A 20,908-nucleotide genomic window follows, 5' to 3' on the forward strand; every position below is an offset into this window, starting at 1 on the left:
ACTGATCTTTGTAGGAGATGCTCAAAGCAGGTCAAATGCAGAATTATTTATCCATATTAACCCTCCACAACCCTCCCCCTTCCCATCCTGCCATGCCACGGGCAGGTACAGCCAATCCAATGCCGCTCAGTGTGATCAGAGGCTACTCTCTACACAATGACGAGTGTTAGAGCCTTTGATCCGGTGGAGACGGATGGGCTGCTCTGCCAGCTTACGTCTAATGAACGGCCCGATTCATTCAGCTCCGCTTGTTGAATGAAAGTTTTGGACAAGAGACAGAAGCGAGCGATCCGGTCCCCCGCGCGGCACAGACGTGTGGGAACAGAGAGGGCACTGTGTCTGCCCGCAGCTTCTGGGAGAGAATAGAAAACTGGTATTCGCTGCGAGGTGCCCACTCCTGACCCTCTGAGGAGCAGATGAGGCTTGTGCCATGCTGTGTGGGCACAACCCGCTCTCAGGGCTGCGCTGTTATGTTACGTAGTCACACTGCAGCTGCTAGTAAACCCAAAAGGAAAACATTTATTATATTGCAGCTTACCGATTCTCAGATATGATTGCTGCATTAGTTTTCTCTTTTTTAGGCTTTCTTTCCTTTATTTTAACCACTTTACGACCGCCTGCCGCAGCAGCCGCTCCTGTGCGAACCGTCGTAGGATTACGTCGGTCACGTGCCGGCAGCTAAGGGGGACAAGCGAGCGTCGCCGCTGGCGGCGGGCTCCCACCCCTTAGCGGGGAAGCCGATGTACGGGGCAGGCGGCTCCGATTGCCGCCTGACACCCGCGATCGTTCCCCGCTGAGGGAGAAGGACGGTCGGCTGTTGTAAACACATCCGACTATTCTTCTCTCTGCAATGATCACAGAGCTCCTGTGATCCTTCTATATAGGATCACATGTCTCTATGGTCATTTCACAAGCCACGCCCCCCCACAGTTAGAAACATGCCCCTAGGCTCACATTTAACCCCTTGATCACATATAGGGTTAACCCCTTCCCTGCCAGTGTCATTATTACAGTAACAGTGCATATTTGTAGCACTGATTACTGTAGTAATGTCACTGGTACTCCCAAAAGTGTCAAAAATGTCAGTTAGGGGTCCGATCTGTCCGCTGCAATGTCGCAGTCCCGCAAAAAAATCGCCAAAAAAGAAACAATAAAAATGACAAATCTTTCCCGTAGTTTGTAGACGCGATAACTTTTGTGCAAACCAATCAAAATACGCTTATTGCGTTTTTTTTTTTTTTTACTAAAAATATGTAGCCTAAAATGTTAAAATATTTTTTTTTTGGAATGTTATATAGAAGAAGGTAAAAAATATATATTTTTTTCCAGAATTGTCGCTTTTTTTTTTTTGTTTATAGCGCAAAAAATAGAAAATCGCACAGGTGATCAATTACCACCAAAAAAAAGCTGTTTGTGGCAAAAAAAAGGACATCAATTTTATTTAGGTACAGCGTCGCACGACCGCGCAATTGTCCGTTAAAGTAACGCAGTGCTGAATCGCAAAAAATGGCCTGGTCATTAGGGGGGGAAATCTTCCGGTCCAGTAGTGATTTAAAGTGTTTTTGACCCCAGATCTCTCCATAAGTGCCGGTTCACATTTGTGCGATTTGTGTAAGTGTGAAACACTTACACAAAGCAAAGAAACAAGCGCTGTCCGCCAAAAGCGTTGTAAAAGAACTACTTCCGGTCACGGCCGTGGACCGGAAGTGACGTCACCCGGCTCCTCCCAACGCGTTGCGTCACTCCACATGTGACTTTCTCATGGGATAGGAGTTCAGGGTGACCATTACCGGGTAAAATAGCGTGGTCGTTCCCAGTGTTGCAGTGCCGGTATATGCAGCATCATGGCTAAAAATATGTGATGACACCATAATAGACATGTCAAATACTCAACATTCTCGTATGGATAAAAGGGAGGAGCCGGGTGACGTCACTTCCGGTCCACGACCGTGACCGTAAGTAGTTCTTTTACACCACTTTTGGCAGACAGCGCTTGTTTCTTTGCTTTGTGTAAGTGTTTTACCATATATTAAAGATTTTTTTCTGGATATACTACACCATGATGGCCTTTATTTCATTCAGTTTTTGATTTTTCTGTCACGGATTGATATTTGTGTTTTGTGGTGGATTTCACAAATAGACATTTTATTTGGACGTTTTTCATTTACGTTATTGGATTGGACGTTTTTTCACTTAGTTGTTTATTCATTTATTTAGGAGCGCTGAATGTTTTTTTTTTTTGATTCACTGTATCTGCACCGTTTAAGCACCAGTCATTTTCATTTAGACATATATATATTATTTGTTTGCTGGATTTACATTCACTTGCACTGCTATATGAATTAGCGCCGATTTTCTTTCATCATTATCATTGTGTCTATGGACTCACACAGTCAGGCTTGGGAGCACGCCCACCCGAACAGGAGCCCCCTTAGCATCTGGCTTGCTAAGTGGGCACTCGGAAGGAAGAAGGAGCAGACAATGGCGGCAGGGGACCTCCAAAGAGGAGGTAAGGGACCGCTCTGTGCAATTGTGCAGAGCAGGTGAGTAAGAGAAATTTTTTATTAAAAAAAAAAAAAAGAAAAATAGCCTTTAGGCTCCATGTACACGGGAGGTTAGAAAAAATGTGCTGCAAAGCTAGTTCTGACGCCGGGAAAAAGCAGCTGTTAAACGTGCTTTCAGTAGCTTTTTCCATTTGCGTTATTGCACGTTTGGCCACGTTGCTTTTAGCAGCGTTTTTTCTGCCTCCATTCAAAATCAATGGTTCCCTATGGGAGCCTATTGATTTGAATGGAAGTCGCACCGCAAGTCGGATCAGGATGATGGGTCCGGGATCTGGGGGGCCCCCTTGTTAAAGGGGGCTTCCAGATTCCGATGAGCCCCCTGCCCGCAGACCCCCACAACCACCGTCCAGGGTTGTGGGGATGAGGCCCTTGTCCCCATCAACATGGGAGCAAGGTGCTTTGAGGTCTTTGGCTCCATTTCAGGTCCGAATTCAGGCAAATATTTGAACCTGATTCGCACCTGAAACGGACAACACGAACCCCTGCTGTGATCCCGGCCTTACAGGTGACAACATGGAGATCTCATCGGAGAGGCGGAGGTTTCATACCTCACCTTATCTGAGACTATATCTACTGTTGGTGTTTATAAGGGGGGTTTATTGGACTTCCTAGGATATCCTTTTCCTGCCTGAGTGATATCAGAGCCTGTTTGACCCACTGGTGACACAGGGGTCTCATATTGAGGTGAGCGAAATAAAGTGCCTCTTGGTGAAGGGATTATCACCGTTTGTGGATATCTTTCTGGCACACTGTTGTGGTCTCCAGCTACCATCTTTAATAGGGACTCTCGGGACTCATATTTACTTAATTCCTTTTTGAATGGACTTTTAAGAATTTTTAATTTATTATCGGCGCTGCACTATATTTTCTTATTAACGTAGAGATCTGCCTCGTTTATATGCCTCATGGTTGCTCGGGATCCCCGGGAACATACCTGGGTTAAGGATGGGGCAGGTGCAGCCACGGTTGGTCCACGATTCGGGATAGATGCTCCGGTTGTTTCGCCCAATCTTAACTTTGCCAGATTTCAAGACCTTCTTGATTTTCACCACCACCTCTGCGTGGGTGCCTTTGTCGTGAGCGGACAAGATCCGAGCTTTTATCACTAATAGAAAGACAGACATAAAGGGGTCATTAGACGTCACCCTGAGACATAACTAGAACCTTCAGGGCCCCAGTGCAAGAAACCATGAAGGGCCCCCCAGGCCCCTTCCCTTCAAGTCTGGGGCTCTTCCCACTGATCTTGGGGCCCTTTACTCTCGTTGTGGGGCCCTGTATTACGGTCCCGCAGCGGGACCCTTTCACAAGTTCTGCAGTGGGCCCCCTTCCTGCCATCTTGGGGCCTCCCCACGGTGGTGGAATGCCAGGGCCCAGTCACAAGTGTGACCTTTACGATCCTGGAAGTTCACCCACTGGTGTCAGTAGTTTTTATTTTTTGGTATTTTAATTGTATTATTTTTTTATCATTTTATTTTATTCTTGTACAATGTGACTGACTATGACTCTGTCCATTCAGAAAAGGAAGGAGCTGGTAAATTACATATTTACTGACCCCTTCCGGCAGGAGAGGAGAGGGAGCACAGTGGGGGAGGGAGCACAGTAGGGGGGGGGGCAGGGGAGCACCCCGGGGCCCAGAGACAGCAGAACACAAGTGAACTGGATAGGAGGAGTGGCGGGGGCAGCATACAGAGGAACCAATCTCCTCCATATTCCTCCTGCAGCTACAGGAGGAAAAAGGAGGACAGTGATTTCTCTACATGCTGCCCCCCGCCACCCCTCCTATCCAGGTGTACAGGGAGCCACAAAGGTCCCCTGGAGCATGGGGCCCGGTTGCAATTGCAACCCCTGTAGTTACGCCCCTGATGTCACCATTCCTATCAGAATAAAAGGGTGACCCCATAAGGGATGAGCAAAGGTGAGAACTTTCACTACACCGAAACTACAGTGGAAAAATAGTGACAGTTCAGAAGAATGCACTGAGGAAGGAGGAAGTCTCCTTTCCTTTTATATTACAGAGTCCTCTCCCCTAGGGAACATAATACATGTCGTAGTTTGTCCCGTGTTCCTACAGGCTGTGGAAGGCTTGCTACAGTGCATCCAGGAAGTATTCACAGTGCTTCACTTTTTCCACATTTTCTGTTATGTTACAGCCTTATTCATAAATGGATTAAATTCATTATTTTACTCAAAATTTAATGCCCTATAACAGTGATGGCGAACCTTGGCACCCCAGATGTCTTGGAACTAAAAAAGAAGATTGCCAGTGGGACTTTGACTGAGGTGAACACAAATTTGTCTATACTCATTTGGATACATCTACATTGTATCTATTCATACATCCCTTTCTCATTTCCTTTGTCCCCTATTTACAGGGACACTACCACTGCATTACATATTACTTTTCTCTTCTCTAACTTATACTCACCCTATTGGCTACATGCTCAATTCTTGGTTGCACCTCTTTCTTTTTCCTTTTTCTTCCCTGTTTTCATATCCATGTCTCTGTTACACTGTTTTATTATACAGACACCATTATACTGCCAAGGCCATCTTACCAAATGGGCACGCTGGGCAGTTGCCCGGGGGAACCCCACTTACCCAGTGACCCAGCCCCAGCAAGCATTATTCCTGATTCCTGTGTGCATCTCGCCGCTGAACTTAGCAGATGGCAAGAGCCTATCAGTCCTGCGCTGCTGTCAGGCCACTTGGGCCGTGGAGGGGAAGCCCACAACTGCAGGAATGCCTGACCGCCTCCACAGGAACAGGCACACACAGGACAGTCGAGTCTGACTCCCATCCGTGTGTGTTCCCCAGACCCAGCCGCCGAACTTAGCAGGTGGCAAACGCCTGTCGGCCCTGCGCTGCTGTCAGGCCACTTGGGCCGTGGAGGGGAAGCCCATAACTGCAGGAATGCCTGTCTGCCTCCATGGGAACAGGCACGAACAGGACAGTCGAGTCTGACTCCTGTCCGTGTATGTGTTTACCGGACCCAGCCTCAGCCAAGCATTAGTTCTGATTCCCATGTGCATCCCGCCGCTGAACTTAGAAGGTGGCAAGCGCCTGTCGGCCCTGCGCTGCTGTCAGGCCACTTGGGCCGTGGAGGGGAAGCCCACAACTGCAGGAATGCCTGACCTCCTCCATGGGAACAGGCGCACACCGGACAGTCGAGTCTGACTCCCGTCCGTGTGTGTGTTCACCGGACCCAGCCTCAGCCAAGCATTAGTCCCTATTCCCGTGTGCATCCCGCCGCTGAACTTAGCAGGTGGCAATCGCCTGTCGGCCCTGCGCTGCTGTCAGGCCACTTGGGCTGTGGAGGGGGAGCCCACAACTGCAGGAATGCCGGTCTGCCTCCATGGGAACAGGCACGAACAGGACAGTCGAGTCTGACTCCCGTCTGTGTGTGTGTTCACCGGACCCAGCCTCAGCCAAGCATTAGTCCCAATTCCTGTGTGCATCCTGCCGCTGAACTTAGAAGGTGGCAAGCGCCTGTCAGCCCTGTGCTGCTGTCAGGCCACTTGGGCCGTGGAGTGGAAGCCCATAACTGCAGGAATTCCTGTCCGCCTCCACAGGAACAGGCACACACAGGACAGTCGAGTCTGACTCCCATCCATGTGTGTGTTCACCGGACCCAGCCGCCAAACTTGGAAGCTGTCATTAGCCTGGCACTGCTGTATCTGTCAAATAAAATTCACATTGAGATTGCATTCACTATAGCAACAGAATGCAATTTATAGCTGGGGGGGCTCCCAGAATCCTCACCCCCCCTGCTCCTGTTACTGGCTCACTGCCTCCGTCACAGAACCGTGTGCCGATCCTTAGGTCCAGTTACAGCGCATGCGTGATTTATGACATCCCCGGGTTAGTATGATGCTGTCGCAAGCATGCTGGGAAACTCTATGTGTTACAGATTTGTATATAAAAAAAAAAATGGCCTTGACAAAGCTTTACTACTCTTGAGATTTTAATTGCATGTGGCACGAGATTTAAACCCCCGCTGACAACTGCTTTGTCTGCATTACGTCAATTTCAGTTCAGGCGGTCATTAACAAGGATGCTCACATACGAAAAGGACTGTCTTTTTTTTTTTTTTGGAATGGGGGGTGGGGTGGGGGGGACGGGGGTATTGCTGTATGTCAAAAAGTTTAGATCACACAAAAGTAAAATCCCCTGATCCTGATTCATCAAGCTGTAGAAAGCATTTAAGGCTGGGTTCTCATACATGCGAACTGGATGCGTTTTTAACCGCATCCAATTCGCATAACAGGAATGGCTTTCAATGCAGCTGGCTCACACATGTCCAGGGCGGCCATGGTTTCAAAAAGGGTCCTGTGCATTTTCGGGTCCGGTTTAGACGCAAATTCAAGTAAAAATGCTCACCTAAACCGTGAACAAAACCGCACCAGACTCCAGACTGCAAACCGCAGCCGGACATGTGTGAACCCAGCCTAAGGCACCTTTAAAGTGTTACTAAACCCACAACAGTAAAATCAGTCTGTATATGCAGTAAAGCATGCTTGTTATACTCACTGTGGAACCTAAGGGGTTAAACCTCTGCATTGTGTAAAAAGGCTGTTTGATCCTGTCTTCTCTGATCCTCCCCTTCTTCCACTGACTTCAAAACATGTCCGGATAAGACAGAGCCTTTGGAGTCACTCTGCATATGCTCAGTTTGATGTGTATTGCTAGAGAGGTTTTTCTTTTTTTTTTTTCTTGGGAGGGTGCATGTGTTCAGCACAGGGCCAATCAGCACTGTCCAGACAGAGGGTCAGGAGCCCTGAAGTCTCATAGGACAGCTCAGTGAAATATGAAAACTCCTCCTACAAGCTTTACCAGGAACTTATATAAATCACAAGACCGCTATATACTGATGATGAGAAAGGGTATTTAGCGGTTTATATTTACTAAAATAATCGCATTTCCATGTTCTGTGTACTGTGGCAGACCAGATATAGTGAATGCAGAGTCCTGGGGAGACCAGATATAGTGAATGTAGGCTCCTGGGGAGAGCAGATATAGTGAATGTAGGCTCCTGGGGAGAGCAGATATAGTGAATGCAGGCTCCTGGGGAGAGCAGATATAGTGACTGCAGGCTCCTGGGGAGAGCAGATATAGTGAATGCAGGCTCCTGGGGAGAGCAGATATAGTGACTGCAGGCTCCTGGGGAGACCATATATATTGACTGCAGGCTCCTGGGGAGAGCAGATATAGTGAATGCAGGCTCCCGGGGAAAGCACTTATAGTGAATACAGGCTCCCGGAGAGAGCAGATATAGTGAATGCAGGCTCCTGGGGAGAGCAGATATAGTGAATGCAGGCTCCTAAGGAGAACAGATATAGTGAATGCAGGCTCCTGGGGAGACCAGATATAGTGAATGCAGGCTCCTGGGGAGAGCGGATATAGTGACTGCAGGCTCCTGGGGAGAGCAGATATAGTGAATGCAGGCTCCTGGGGAGAGCAGATATAGTGAATGCAGGCTCCTGGGGAGAGCAGATATAGTGAATGCAGGCTCCTGGGGAGAGCAGATATAGTGAATGCAGGCTCCTGGGGAGAGCAGATATAGTGAATGCAGGCTCCTGGGTTTAGTAACAGTTTCGGTGCACTTCAGGCATGCTAACCTGGCCTCTCAGTCAGTATTCTCGTTGTGTGTCATTTTAGCATAGGTTACTCCACTTTCATGGGAAAAAAAATAAAAAATAGAAACAAAAATGTCGCCCCTTCACGCCTAAGGGTAAAACAAATATAAATGCCTAAGCCCAATTTTGCAACTTTGATATGTGTTGGTAAAACCATACAAATCATCATAACTACTTTGTGCATCCAGGTAGATTATACTGCGTTTTTTCCAGGGCTTTCATTTGGTGATAAATAGTAATGGATAAACACTGGTGCTATGGACGTCGGCTAAAACATTTTTTATTTTAGCATAAGAACAACAGTCAAATAAAAACCCAACGTGTTTCGCCCATCAGGCCTTAATCCAGCCATGATGGCCAAAACATGTTGGATTTTTATTTGACTGTTCATATGCTAAAATAAACAATGTTTTAGCTGACATCCATAGCATCATGGAGGTTTATAGAGACCTCACAGGCTGGGTGCTGTGTCTGCGCTCACCTTCTAGCAGGAGGGGCTGCCTGCCGGAATAAAACTGCGGCGGGCGGTCGTTAAGTAGTTAAGCTTCTGCTTTTTTGGCCATAATTCTAGGTGTTTGTTTTGCACGCAAATGCGCGTACAATACCTTTTGCTGAGGAATACTCAGCGCTTGTTTATGCACCTGTGTGCACAGACACATTACAATTAACCACTTGCCTAACGACTATCTACGTCGGCAGTCAGCCCCCCATAGGCAAAGTGAGGTAGTACTACGTCTCTAGCCTGTGAGGCTCTAGGGAGCGAGCGCGCCAATGGAGGCGCGCTCCCGCTCGCTCATGGACCCCCCCCCCCCTGCGAGTGACAGGCTGACCCAATGTCCGCCGGTCACTCGCGATCGTCCGTTACACCGGGAGAAAGGCAGGCGGCTAGTGTAAACAAAGCCGCCTGTCATTCTTCCCTGTGTAACAGCACAGATCATATGGTTCTACTATGTAGGACCTTTGATCTCTGCTGTCACATGAAAAGCCACATCCAATCACAGTAAGAATTAAGGGGCTTAAGTGGTTAATGGGCTATATTTTAGCTCAGTAAAAAAATTTTTTTTAAAAAAGTTGTCCTTTTTTAAGCTGCAGTGTGCAAGAGGCCTAAAGTGTAACTCCACTTTCGTGGGGAAAAAAAAATTAGCAGGAAAAAATAATGATATAGCGTATACAATTGCGACACAAATTATATTGTAGTTAAATGTTATTAAACCGCTTGTCGACCGCCCGCCGCATATATACTGCGGCAGAGGCTGGCTCGGCTGCGTGAATTGCCGTACATCCTGCGGGGAAGCTGATTCATGGGGCCGGGCACCCGCGATCGCTCCCCATTGAGAGACAACGCCGGTCTGTTGTTGTAAACACAGCAGACCGTTGTTCTCTCAGGAATCACATACATTACATTACTGCAGTAATCAGTGCTAAAAATATGCGCCGTTACTGTAATAATGACACTGGCAGGGAAGGGGTTGACCCCAGGGCGATCAAAGGGTTAAGTGTGAGCCTAGGGGGTGTTTTCTAACTGTGAGCGGGATGGGTTAATGGAATCAACACAGAGACCTGTGATCCTAAATAGGAGGATCACAGGCGCTTTGCATTGATACTAGAGAGAACAACGGTCTGCTGTGGGAAAAAGCAACAGTTGTTGAAAACAGCTGAACACATTGGTGGACTTTAACCCCCTCCCATCCGCGCTACAGCCTATATACGGCTGCAGCGCGGACTCGAATTTTCGGGAGGCCGTTTTTAAACGGCCTCCAGTGACACGCCCCCCCGCGCGCTCCTGCGAGCGCGCATCGGGGAGAATCTGTGTCGGCCGTGTCCCTTGCACACGGCCGATCACAGATCGTGGTGAATGGCCAATCACAGCGGCCATTCACCACGTGATCAAGCCGTCCAATGAGAGATGATCTCATATGTAAACATATGAGATCATCTCTCATCGCCGGCGCTCCTTCCTCACACGGAGCCTGCAGCGTGAGGAAGGAGGGGGAGCCGACAGCCGCTGGGGACACAGAGACATGTAATCAGGGCACTGATCACCAGTGCCCTGATTACTAAAGGTAAAAAAACCACACACATTGCCCCCCCCATCAGTGCCCACAGTGCCCGCCATCAGTGCCCCCATCAATGCCCACAATCAGTGCCCATAGTGCTGCCAGTCAGTGCCCATCAGTGCCTGCTCATCTAGGCACTGATGAGCACTGACTGGCAGCACTATGGGCACTGAGTGTGGGCACTGATGGTGCTGCCCATCAGTGCTCATCAGTGCCGCCCATCAGTGCTCATCAGTGCCACCCGTCAGTGTCCATCAGTGCCATCCGCCAGTGCCCATCAGTGCCGCCTATCAGTGCCACCCGTCAGTGCCACCTCTCAGTGCCCAGCACTGCCACCTCTCAGTACCCAGAAGTGCCACCTCTCAGTGCCCAGCAGTGCCGCCTATCAGTGCCGCCTATCAGTGCCGCCTATCAATGCCGCCTATCAGTGCTCATCAGTGCGGCATATTAGTACCTCCTCATCAGTGCCCATAAGTGCCACCTCATCAGTGCCCATAAGTGCCACCTCATCAGTGCCCATAAGTGCAGCCTATCAGTGCCCATCAGTGCCGCCTCATCAGCGCACATCAGTGAGGGAGAAAAATTTATTTTCAAAATTTACTCGCAGAAAATAAGAAAAACTTTTTTTTTTTTTTTCAAAATTTTCTGTATTTTTTCTTTTTTTTGTAAAAAATTAAAAACCCAGAGATGATTAAATACCACCAAAAGAAAGCTCTGTTTGTGTGAAAAAAATGATAAAAATTTCATATGGGTACAGTGTAGCATGACCGCGCAATTGTCATTCAAAGTGTGAGAGCGCTGAAAGCTGAAAATTGGCCTGGATGGGAAGGGTGTTTAAGTGCACAGAAGGCAAGTGGTTAAGGGCACATCATAGGATAGACTTGAATTTGTATAAAATAAATATTTATTTAATTCAAAGTTCAAATCATTTGTTCATAAAAAGTGATGAACATGACCAAACAAAAAAAAAAAGGGGGTCAAAGTCATTGCACATATGTATAAATAAGCATGACCAAATAATTGGTTGTGTATAAACACAGAAATACATATCAGACAATACGTCTACATATGAGATATGAGGATACGTCTGCTCAAAGGTCAACGCGTTTCGCGGTAAGCTTCATCGGGACGAGATGCAGACAATAGTATTCTTCTCCAAGCAATGCAAGGCAAAGAATTGGCTTTGGGCGGACACAGGGAATAAATGAGGCCAAAAGACATCGATCGGAGTTTACACTTGGGTAAGTGAAGGATAAATATATCCCACTGAAAGGTGTAAGGTCGATGGCGTATACACAGGGTCTGGGTCTATAGGTTATAAATTTAATAGCCTATCCCAAGTTGTAAATGTGGACTCCTATATGGGATCACTATAAGAGGAGTAGTGTCTACCCTGCAGTAATTGGGGTAAAGGATCAGGTAAAAATTGCCGAAAGCTGCCAAAAACGAAGGAAGCCCAAAATTAGGGACTCCACACTAAACAATAAGTCCCATATAGGCACAAATTAGGGAAAACCCCTGGACCAGATAAGAAGATATACCTCCGACATGTCGCCCCCTGGCGGCAATCGTGGTCGCCTCCATGAGCGTCCGCAGGTAAGGGCAAACGCCCCTCCCCCCCCCCGGAAACTCAACTTCCCCTTTCAAGTGGTTGTTAAGCCACTTTATACCATACTGTCTGGTCTGTTTAATAATCCTCTCTGTCTGTGAATGTATTTTAAAAAAGTAAGCCGTTCTTTACCAGTTTTCAGAGGGCCGAGCGCCGCTCACGTGACCCATCGGCTGTCTCCTCCCCCCGTTTGACAGCTGCCTGCAGCTGGCGGGGCTGAGGATTCATCACTGATGTCAGTCGGGAGGAGGGGAGAGAGGCGGTGGGTCACGTGAGTGGCGAGTGGCGCTCTGAAAACTTGTAAAGAGGGGCACACAGGATGATGGAGGCACGTAAACTGACCACAGTGTCAGGGCTCAGCCGCCATAGTATACCGTGGTCAGTTCACAGAGGGGAGGACATAGCCAGGCAGGATCAGCCAAGTATTTTAGGTGATACGGAAGGGGACAAATTACACAGCAAAGGACTGTGCTCTATAACATGCTTTAAGGGAACAGGATCTGTGTTTTTTTTTTTTTAGGTTAACAAATGCTTTAAAAATAAATGCTGCTGTTTGCTCTTTAACCACTTAAGCCCCGGAAGATTTTACCCCCTTCCTGACCAGTGCCTATTTTGCGATTCGGCACTGCGTAACTTTAACGGACAATTGCGCGGACGTGCAACACTGAACCCACCCACTGAAATTGACGTCCTTTTTTTCCCACAAACAGAGCTTTCTTTTGGTGGTATTTGATCACCTGTGCGATTTTTTGATCATGGGCTATAAACAAAAAAAAGAGCGACAATTTTGCAAAAATAACAATATTTTTCACATTTTTTATATGAAATTCCCCCCCAAAAAAATTTAAAAATCTAAATTTTTTAACATTTTAGACCAATTTGTTTTCTGCTACATATGTTTGTTAAAAAAAAATCGCAAAAAGCGTATTTTGATTGGTTTGCGCAAAAGTTATTGCGTTTATTAATTAAGGGAAAGATTTTTGTTATTTTTATTGTTTTTTTTTTAACGAGTAATGGCGGCGATCTGGAATTTTTTTTGCGGACAGATCGGACTGACATTTTTGGGGGTACCAGTGACATTACTACAGTAATCAGTGCTATATATATGCACTGTTACTGTAAAAAAGGAGGGGAGGGAGGGGTTAAGTGTGTCCCTAGGGGCGTGCTTCTAACTGTGATTGGATGTGGCTGTGTGTGTAACAGCAGAGATCAACGGTCCTACATAGCAGGACCGTATGATCTGTGCTTTTACATAGGGAATAATGACAGGCGGCTTTGTTTACATCAGCCTTTCTCCCTCTCCACCCGACGATCGCGAGTGACCGGCGGACATCGGGTCCGCCAGTCACACGCGCGGGCTGCTTAGGGAATGAGCGGGGGCAGCGCGCTCGCCCCCCTATTGGCTCCCAGGCTAGTGATGTACCGGTACATCACTTTGTCTGGGAGGGGCTGACCGCCGCCGTATATAGTCGGGCGGCGGTCGGCAAGTGCTTAAAAATAAATACTCAAAATAAGTATAATGACATTTTTGAAAAGGGGCGGAGCATGGGTGACCTTAAAATGTTGCCCCCCCCCCCCCCCCAAAAAAAAGTTCTGCGGATGCCCATGGTCGCCTCCCCTGTGGATAGGCTTCCCTGCCGGTGAGTGGGCCCCCAGGCGATTCTTGGGAACCTGCCGTATAACTGCGGCGGCTGGTCGGCAAGTGGTTAATGTTTATAGTAACTTTTATGTATTTTTGATGTCCAGTAAAGTTTTGTTTTTATGCTTTTTATCAAAACTGCTCTTGGTGTGTCTGTTCATATTAAATATTCACTAGATATTCCCGTGGGCTGTCCAGTATACCTTCATTATACATTTTGTTGGTACGGGAGGTCCCTCAAGAAAGTTGACCACTGCTTAAGTTCCTCTTGAACTCTCCAAACTCTACCAAAAACTAAAATACAACCAACGCTGGAAACATGGGTGCTAGAATCTGATTGGCTGATAACACAGGCGGGTTCTCTGGACCCTTTATAACATAAGAAATCGGTACTCACCATAGGCGTATTTCATCTGACAGAAGTCCGCGATGCTGCCCAGCATCCGCTCTTTACACACACACTTCTCTGTGGAGACGAGGAGCCAGGTACAAGAGAAATAAGAGATACAAGAACACATATTATAGAGAGCCGGTCATCAATGGGAAAAAAGGGCAGATGGGGAATACAAGTGAAATGCGTTTCTTGGACCAACACGTTTCGAAGGGCCAACACAATTCCCCTTCATTAGGGCCTGAAATCATTATCAGAGCTTGCGTGGACTCAGAGAAACAAGTTGCTGGTGAAATCTGTATTAAAGCGGTTGTAAACCCGCCTTGAGATCTTTTATCTATAGGTAAGCCTTTAACCACTTCAGCTCCGGAAGATTTTACCCCCTTAAAGTGGAATTTCGGCCTCAAAATAATAAATAAATTTTGGGCCATCCGCTTGCTGAGGGCCACCTGAAAAAGAAATGGATGCTCCCAATTTTTTTTTTTTTGGTCACTTACCTTGATATTGAAGAAAATATACTTACCTTCCTTCAACTTCCTCCCTCTGCGGCCCGCGCCGTCTCTTCCGGCTTGCGACTACTCCTGGGAGATGAGCGCCATCGCTCCCAGGAATCAATGCGCCTGCACCGGCCCCGCTCGTCACTTCCGGTGCAGGCACGTCATTCCCTGCTAAACAGCTTCTGGGCATGTGCAGGGATGCCGCGCCTGCACCGGAAGTGACGAGCGGGGCCGGTGCAGTGCATTGTGGGACTCCGACGTCACCGAAGAGGCCGCAGAAGAGGGACGCTACGGCTTCAGCTGCCCACACCTGAGATGGCAGAGCTGGAGAAGAAATTTTCAAGGTAAGTATTTCTTCTTACAGGTACAGTAAGTGCGACCCGGGACAGTTCAGAGGCTATCCATTGTGGAATGCACTAGCCCTGACTGTCCCGGGGGGATTTTTATCTAAATTTGACCCCCGAGGCCAGAACTCCGCTTTAATGACCAGGCCTTTTTTTTGCGATTCTTTACGATTTGCGATGTTACTTTAACTAACAATTGCACGGTCGTGCAACACTGTACCCAAATACAATGGATGTCTTTTTATTCCCACAAATAGAGCTTTCTTTTGGTGGTATTTGATCACCTCTGCGGTTTTTAGATTTTGCGCTATAAACAAAACAAAAAGCGACAATTTTGAAAAAAAATACACAATATTTTTTACTTTCTGCTATAAAACATTCCCAATAAAAAAATTAAAAAAATCACACTTTTTTATCAGTTTAGGCCAATTTGTATTCTGCTACATATTTTTGGTAATTAAAAAAAAAATCACAAAAAGCGTAAATTAATTGGTTTGCACAAAAGTTATAGCATTTACAAACTACGGGATAGATTTATGGACTTTTTATTTATTTTATTAGTAATGGCGGCGATCAGCGATTTTTAATCGGGACGGCGACATTGCGGCGGACAGATCGGACCCCTAACTGACATTTTTGACATTTTATGGGGTACCAGTGACATTACTACAGTAATCAGTGCTAAATAATATGCACTGTTAGTGTATAAATGACACTGGCAGGGAAGGGGTTAACACTGGGGGTGATCAAGGGGTTAAATGTGTTCCCTTTTGTGCTTACTAACTGTGTGGGGGGATGGTTTGGACAGAGGCAGGGAGAGTTGGGTGATTCAGCTTTGCTCAATCACATGATCTTTACCTGCCTCTCTGACAGAAGACCCGCCCTGCTTTGTTTGAAGATCGCAGGAGGCCGGCGGCGATGGAGCCCGCTTCTCCCGCGCTCTGGCTAATCACAGCAGGAGTGCGGCTCCGGCGGTGCGTGCCGCCGCAACCATGTGCACATAATCGCATAGATATATGTGATTATGCGCAGCCGAGCCGCCTTGCCGCAGAATATCTGTGTGGGGCGGCGGGGGCGGCAAGTGGTTATTAAGGCTTACCTATAGGTGCTGTAAATATCTCCTAAACATGCACCATTTCGAAGATATTTACATTTCATGCAGCCCATGATGTCATCGGCGCATGCGCTCTGAAGGAACGGCCACCCGTGCCGTTTCTTCAGAGCCCTGTGCCGTGACCGGCGGCTCCCACGCACATGCGCGGGAGTGACGTCACGTGGCTCCGGCCAGTAAAACAGCCGAAGTCCGCAGATCAGGAAGGAAGACATTCGAAGATGGATGGGGCCGCCAGCATGGATGACGCAGGCCTCGTTGGCAGGTAAATGTCACATAATGTGCTAGTATGCGATGCATACTAGCATATTATGCATTTACTTTGCAGAGAAGAAGAAAACGAAAAAAAAAAATAGTTTACTTCCTCCTTAAATCTAGCTTGTCTGCTTGTGGGATGGCAGTTAGCAGGAGTAGCCTAAAACGACCAACTGCGGCACGGGATACAGATTTTCACTGATGTTCCATGAGAAAACAAGCTAGATTTAATACAGATTTCCCCGGTAACTTGTTTCTCTGAGTCCATGCAAGCTCTAATAACGATTTCAAACCCTGATGAAGAGGGTGCTCCACCGAAACGCGTTTCACTTCCATCCCCCTTCTTTTACCTACAATATAAAGTATAATCATTTTAAGCCCTGAGGAAGGGGGTAGTGCATTGTAGGGATAGACCAATATGTTTTTTTCAGGGCCGATACCCATACCGATATTTTGGTCACAATGTATCGGTATCGGCTGATATGGGCCAATATTTTGTACATTTAAAGTTTTGAAAAATGAAGACAATTTTTGAAACAAATCTGGTACTGAACATGCTTATTTTTGTTTAATGCTTAATGGCTGGCTTGTTGGCACCATGTGTTGGATGGCTGTCTGGCACCCTGTGGTGGATGGCTGTCTGTGGCACCCTGTGGTGGATGGCTGTCTGTGGCACCCTGTGGTGGATGGCTGTCTGTGGCACCCTGTGGTGGATGGCTGTCTGTGGCACCCTGTGGTGGATGGCTGTCTGTGGCACCCTGTGGTGGATGGCTGTCTGTGGCACCCTGTGGTGGATGGCTGTCTGTGGCACCCTGTGGTGGGTGGCTGGCTGGCTGGCACCCTGTGGTGGATGGCTGGCTGGCACCCTGTGGTGGGTGGCTGGCTTGCTGGCACCCTGTGGTGGATGGCTGGCTGGCACCCTGTTGCGGGTGGCTGGCTGGCACCGTGTGGTGGATGGCTGGCTGGCACCCTGTTGCAGGTGGCTGGCTGGCACCCTGGGGTGGGTGGCTGGCTGGCTGGCACCCTGTGGTAGGTGGGTGGCTGTCTGGCACCCTGTGGTGGGTGGCTGGATAGCACAGGGGCTGTGGGTGGCTGGTACAGAGCCTGTGGGTGGCTGGCTGGCTGGTATAGGGCCTGTGGATGTGGGTGGCTGGCTGTCACCGGGCTGCTGTGGGTGGGTGTATGGCTGTGATACACTCCCATGAGACTAGTCCTGATTCCAGATGAGGCTGTCCAAGGCGAGGGAGGCGGCCCCAGTTCCGGGGCCGATTCCGATATATCGGGGAAAGTGCATATCGGCCACCGATATATCGGCCTTGCCGATAATCAGTCTATCCCTAGTGCGTTGTCCAGTGGCGGCCGGTGCATAGGGGGCGCCAGGGCGCCGCCCCCCCTGAAAAAAGGAAGAAAAAAAAAGATAAAAAAAAAAAAAAAGATTGCAAAACGAGCAATAAAGTTTGGAAAAAAAAAAAAATTGCGTTCGCCGCCGCCGCCGCCAGCCGATGTGGAGGGGGTGGGGGGGTGGGGTTACCACCCAGAAGAGGCGCCGATTGGCTGCCTTCTGGGGGGCGTGGGGGGCGTAACCTGGGCGCAAGGCAGATTCCTTGGAAACCCCCACTTCGTGGATTCCTGGCTGTGATTGGTCCAGCCTCCAGCCTGGACCAATCACAGCATCCAGGACATCCAACGCTGACCCCGCTGACGTCACTCGCAGCAGTGGACCGGACCGCGGGCGATGGAGTCGGGTGGACACCGGACGGGAGTGACGGCGGCACCGGAGAGGAGACCAGACCACCGGAGGTCATCTGCTGGAAGAAGACATCACCACCGGTGAGTCCTCGTGGTCCTCCTGTCCTGTCAGTCCTCCATGACCATCCATCCAGCTTTTCCACCGCCATCCCCCTATGCTCTGCCTCATCCCATGAGTCATGGGATGAGGCAGAGCAGAGGGGGATGGCGGTGGAAAGGCTGGATGGATGGATGGTCATGGGATGAGGCAGAGCAGAGGGGGATGGCGGTGGAAAGGCTGGATGGATGGTCATCATGGGCCATGACCATCCATCCATCCATCCTTTCCACCGCCATCCCCCTCTGCTCTGCCTCATCCCATGACCATCCCTCCCACCGCCATCCCTCTGCCTGATCCCATCTCTCCCACTGCCATACCTCTGCAGGGGGCATGTACGCTGGTCACTACATTGAAAGGGGCATGTACGCTGGTCACTGCATTGAAAGGGGGCATGTACGCTGGTCACTGCATTGAAAGGGGCATGTACGCTGGTCACTGCATTGAAAGGGGGCATGTACGCTGGTCACTACATTGAAAGGGGGCATGTACGCTGGTCACTGCATTGAAAGGGGGCATGTACGCTGGTCACTGCATTGAAAGGGGGCATGTACGCTGGTCACTGCATTGAAAGGGGGCATGTACGCTGGTCACTGCATTGAAAGGGGGCATGTACGCTGGTCACTACATTGAAAGGGGGCATGTACGCTGGTCACTGCATTGAAAGGGGGCATGTACGCTGGTCACTACATTGAAAGGGGGCATGTATACTGGTCACTGCATTGAAAGGGGCATGTACGCTGGTCACTGCATTGAAAGGGGGCATGTACGCTGGTCACTGCATTGAAAGGGGGCATGTACGCTGGTCACTGCATTGAAAGGGGGCATGTACGCTGGTCACTGCATTGAAAGGGGGCATGTACGCTGGTCACTGCATTGAAAGGGGGCATGTACGCTGGTCACTGCATTGAAAGGGGGCATGTACGCTGGTCACTGCATTGAAAGGGGGCATGTACGCTGGTCACTGCATTGAAAGGGGGCATGTACGCTGGTCACTGCATTGAAAGGGGGCATGTACACTGGTCACTACATTGAAAGGGGGCATGTACGCTGGTCACTACATTGAAAGGGGGCATGTACGCTGGTCACTACATTGAAAGGGGGCATGTACGCTGGTCACTACATTGAAAGGGGGCATGTATGCTGGTCACTACATTGAAAGGGGGCATGTACACTGGTCACTACATTGAAAGGGGGCATGTACGCTGGTCACTACATTGAAAGGGGGCATGTACGCTGGTCACTACATTGAAAGGGGGCATGTACGCTGGTCACTACATTGAAAGGGGGCATGTACGCTGGTCACTACATTGAAAGGGGGCATGTACGCTGGTCACTACATTGAAAGGGGGCATGTATGCTGGTCACTACATTGAAAGGGGGCATGTACACTGGTCACTACATTGAAAGGGGGCATGTACGCTGGTCACTACATTGAAAGGGGGCATGTACGCTGGTCACTACATTGAAAGGGGGCATGTACGCTGGTCACTACATTGAAAGGGGGCATGTACGCTGGTCACTACATTGAAAGGGGGCATGTACGCTGGTCACTACATTGAAAGGGGGCATGTACGCTGGTCACTACATTGAAAGGGGGCATGTATGCTGGTCACTACATTGAAAGGGGGCATGTACTGTGTGGTCTGTGCTAGGGGGTCTGTACTGTGGGGTTTGTGCCACTCTGTCAGTGTATCCCATAATAGGGCCCCTGCTCCCTATTATGGGATATACTAGTACTGATGGAGCCCTTAATATGTGATATATTGGGAGAATTGGTTCACGCAAGCAAAATACAGGGGACAAAATGGGTGGGGTCTATAAGGGGTGTGGCTTCTGAGAAATGGGAGGGGCCAAAATAGAAGGGCGGGGTCTTGCGCCCCCCCATCTTAAAACTTCACCAGCCGCCACTGGCGTTGTCCCCTGAAAAGTGTCTGCTGTCCTATGTGATAATATTACAAATCGTTAAAGCACTTCACCATTTGCTTTGGCACTTCTTTGATTTCTTTGCACCTTGTCCAATCAGGGCAAGATGGCACCATCTATTTAAAGCTCACCTCCTGACCCAGGTACAGTATATGCACCTCTCTAGTGAAGATCATCCGCCACTTCTTCCTACATCTCCGCCACCCAGTGCCAGGACAATATCATCCAGTGCCCCGGGCAAAGATTCCAAATTGAGCCCCCCCGCCCTCCTGACTTTATTATGTGCAAGCTCATTAGGGAGAGGGGGAGAAAGAGAACAGCCTACACCTCCTCCCGGCTCTCTCCTCGCTGCTCCCAGCGCCGGGCTGACAGAAGTAGTAATGCCGCTGTCACTACTACTCCTGACAGCCTTATAGGAGAAGGAACTTGCAGCGCTCCCATCTCTACAATACATGCTGCGCCCAGGGCAGCTGCTCCCTTCTGCCCACCCCTTGTCCCGGCCCTGCTGCCACCACCAAATACCCAGGTAACAGGAAAACATGTGACCTCCTCCCTAGGGGCCAATCACTAAGTACAGACAGTGTCACATGATGGGAGGGTGAGGGGTGTTATTGCTCATTGTAAGCTCCAACATCAACCAACGTCGGGGGTTTTTTTTTTTTTGTTGCAAAGGCTGAAATGGAGGAAGGGTCTGTCGGAGGACCAATGAGGAAACAAGTATAGGAGGGTTGGGTGGGCTTTCAAGAGACCCTGTCACTTTGCCCACGATAAGCAAGTTAAAAGGGTCTCTTAAACCATTTGCTGACCGTATAACTTAAATATACGGCGGCAAGGTGGCACTGCTGCGCCGGATCACGTCACCGGGTTTTGGGCCGCTGCCAGCCTGCTCCCGCTGCAGGGAAAGGCAGACTCGATGTCTCCGGCACCTGCTGATCATCCAGCATAGAGGCAGAACGGCCAGCTGCCTTTGTGAACAATTCAGATTGGTGTTCTGTCAGAAGGGAAAGCATGGATCCTGTGTTCCGGCAAAGCAGAG

General features: G+C 48.9%; 1 protein-coding gene across 1 annotated transcript in view; it reads right to left on the reverse strand.

Annotated features, from left to right (window-relative positions):
* Positions 1 to 20,908, reverse strand: part of LOC309561447 (netrin-4-like) — an 84,843-nt gene that overhangs the window by 1,556 nt on the left and 62,379 nt on the right. The window contains exons 8-9 of the mRNA XM_082265367.1: positions 13,900 to 13,968; positions 3,499 to 3,669 (exon numbers count right to left, since the gene is read on the reverse strand). Of these exons, the coding sequence (XP_082121493.1) occupies positions 3,499 to 3,669; positions 13,900 to 13,968 (240 nt within the window). The remainder of the gene's footprint in view (positions 1 to 3,498; positions 3,670 to 13,899; positions 13,969 to 20,908) is intronic.

Source organism: Pelophylax lessonae, assembly GCF_965119305.1.
Source record: "Pelophylax lessonae genome assembly, chromosome: 8".
Lineage (NCBI taxonomy): Eukaryota > Metazoa > Chordata > Amphibia > Anura > Ranidae > Pelophylax > Pelophylax lessonae.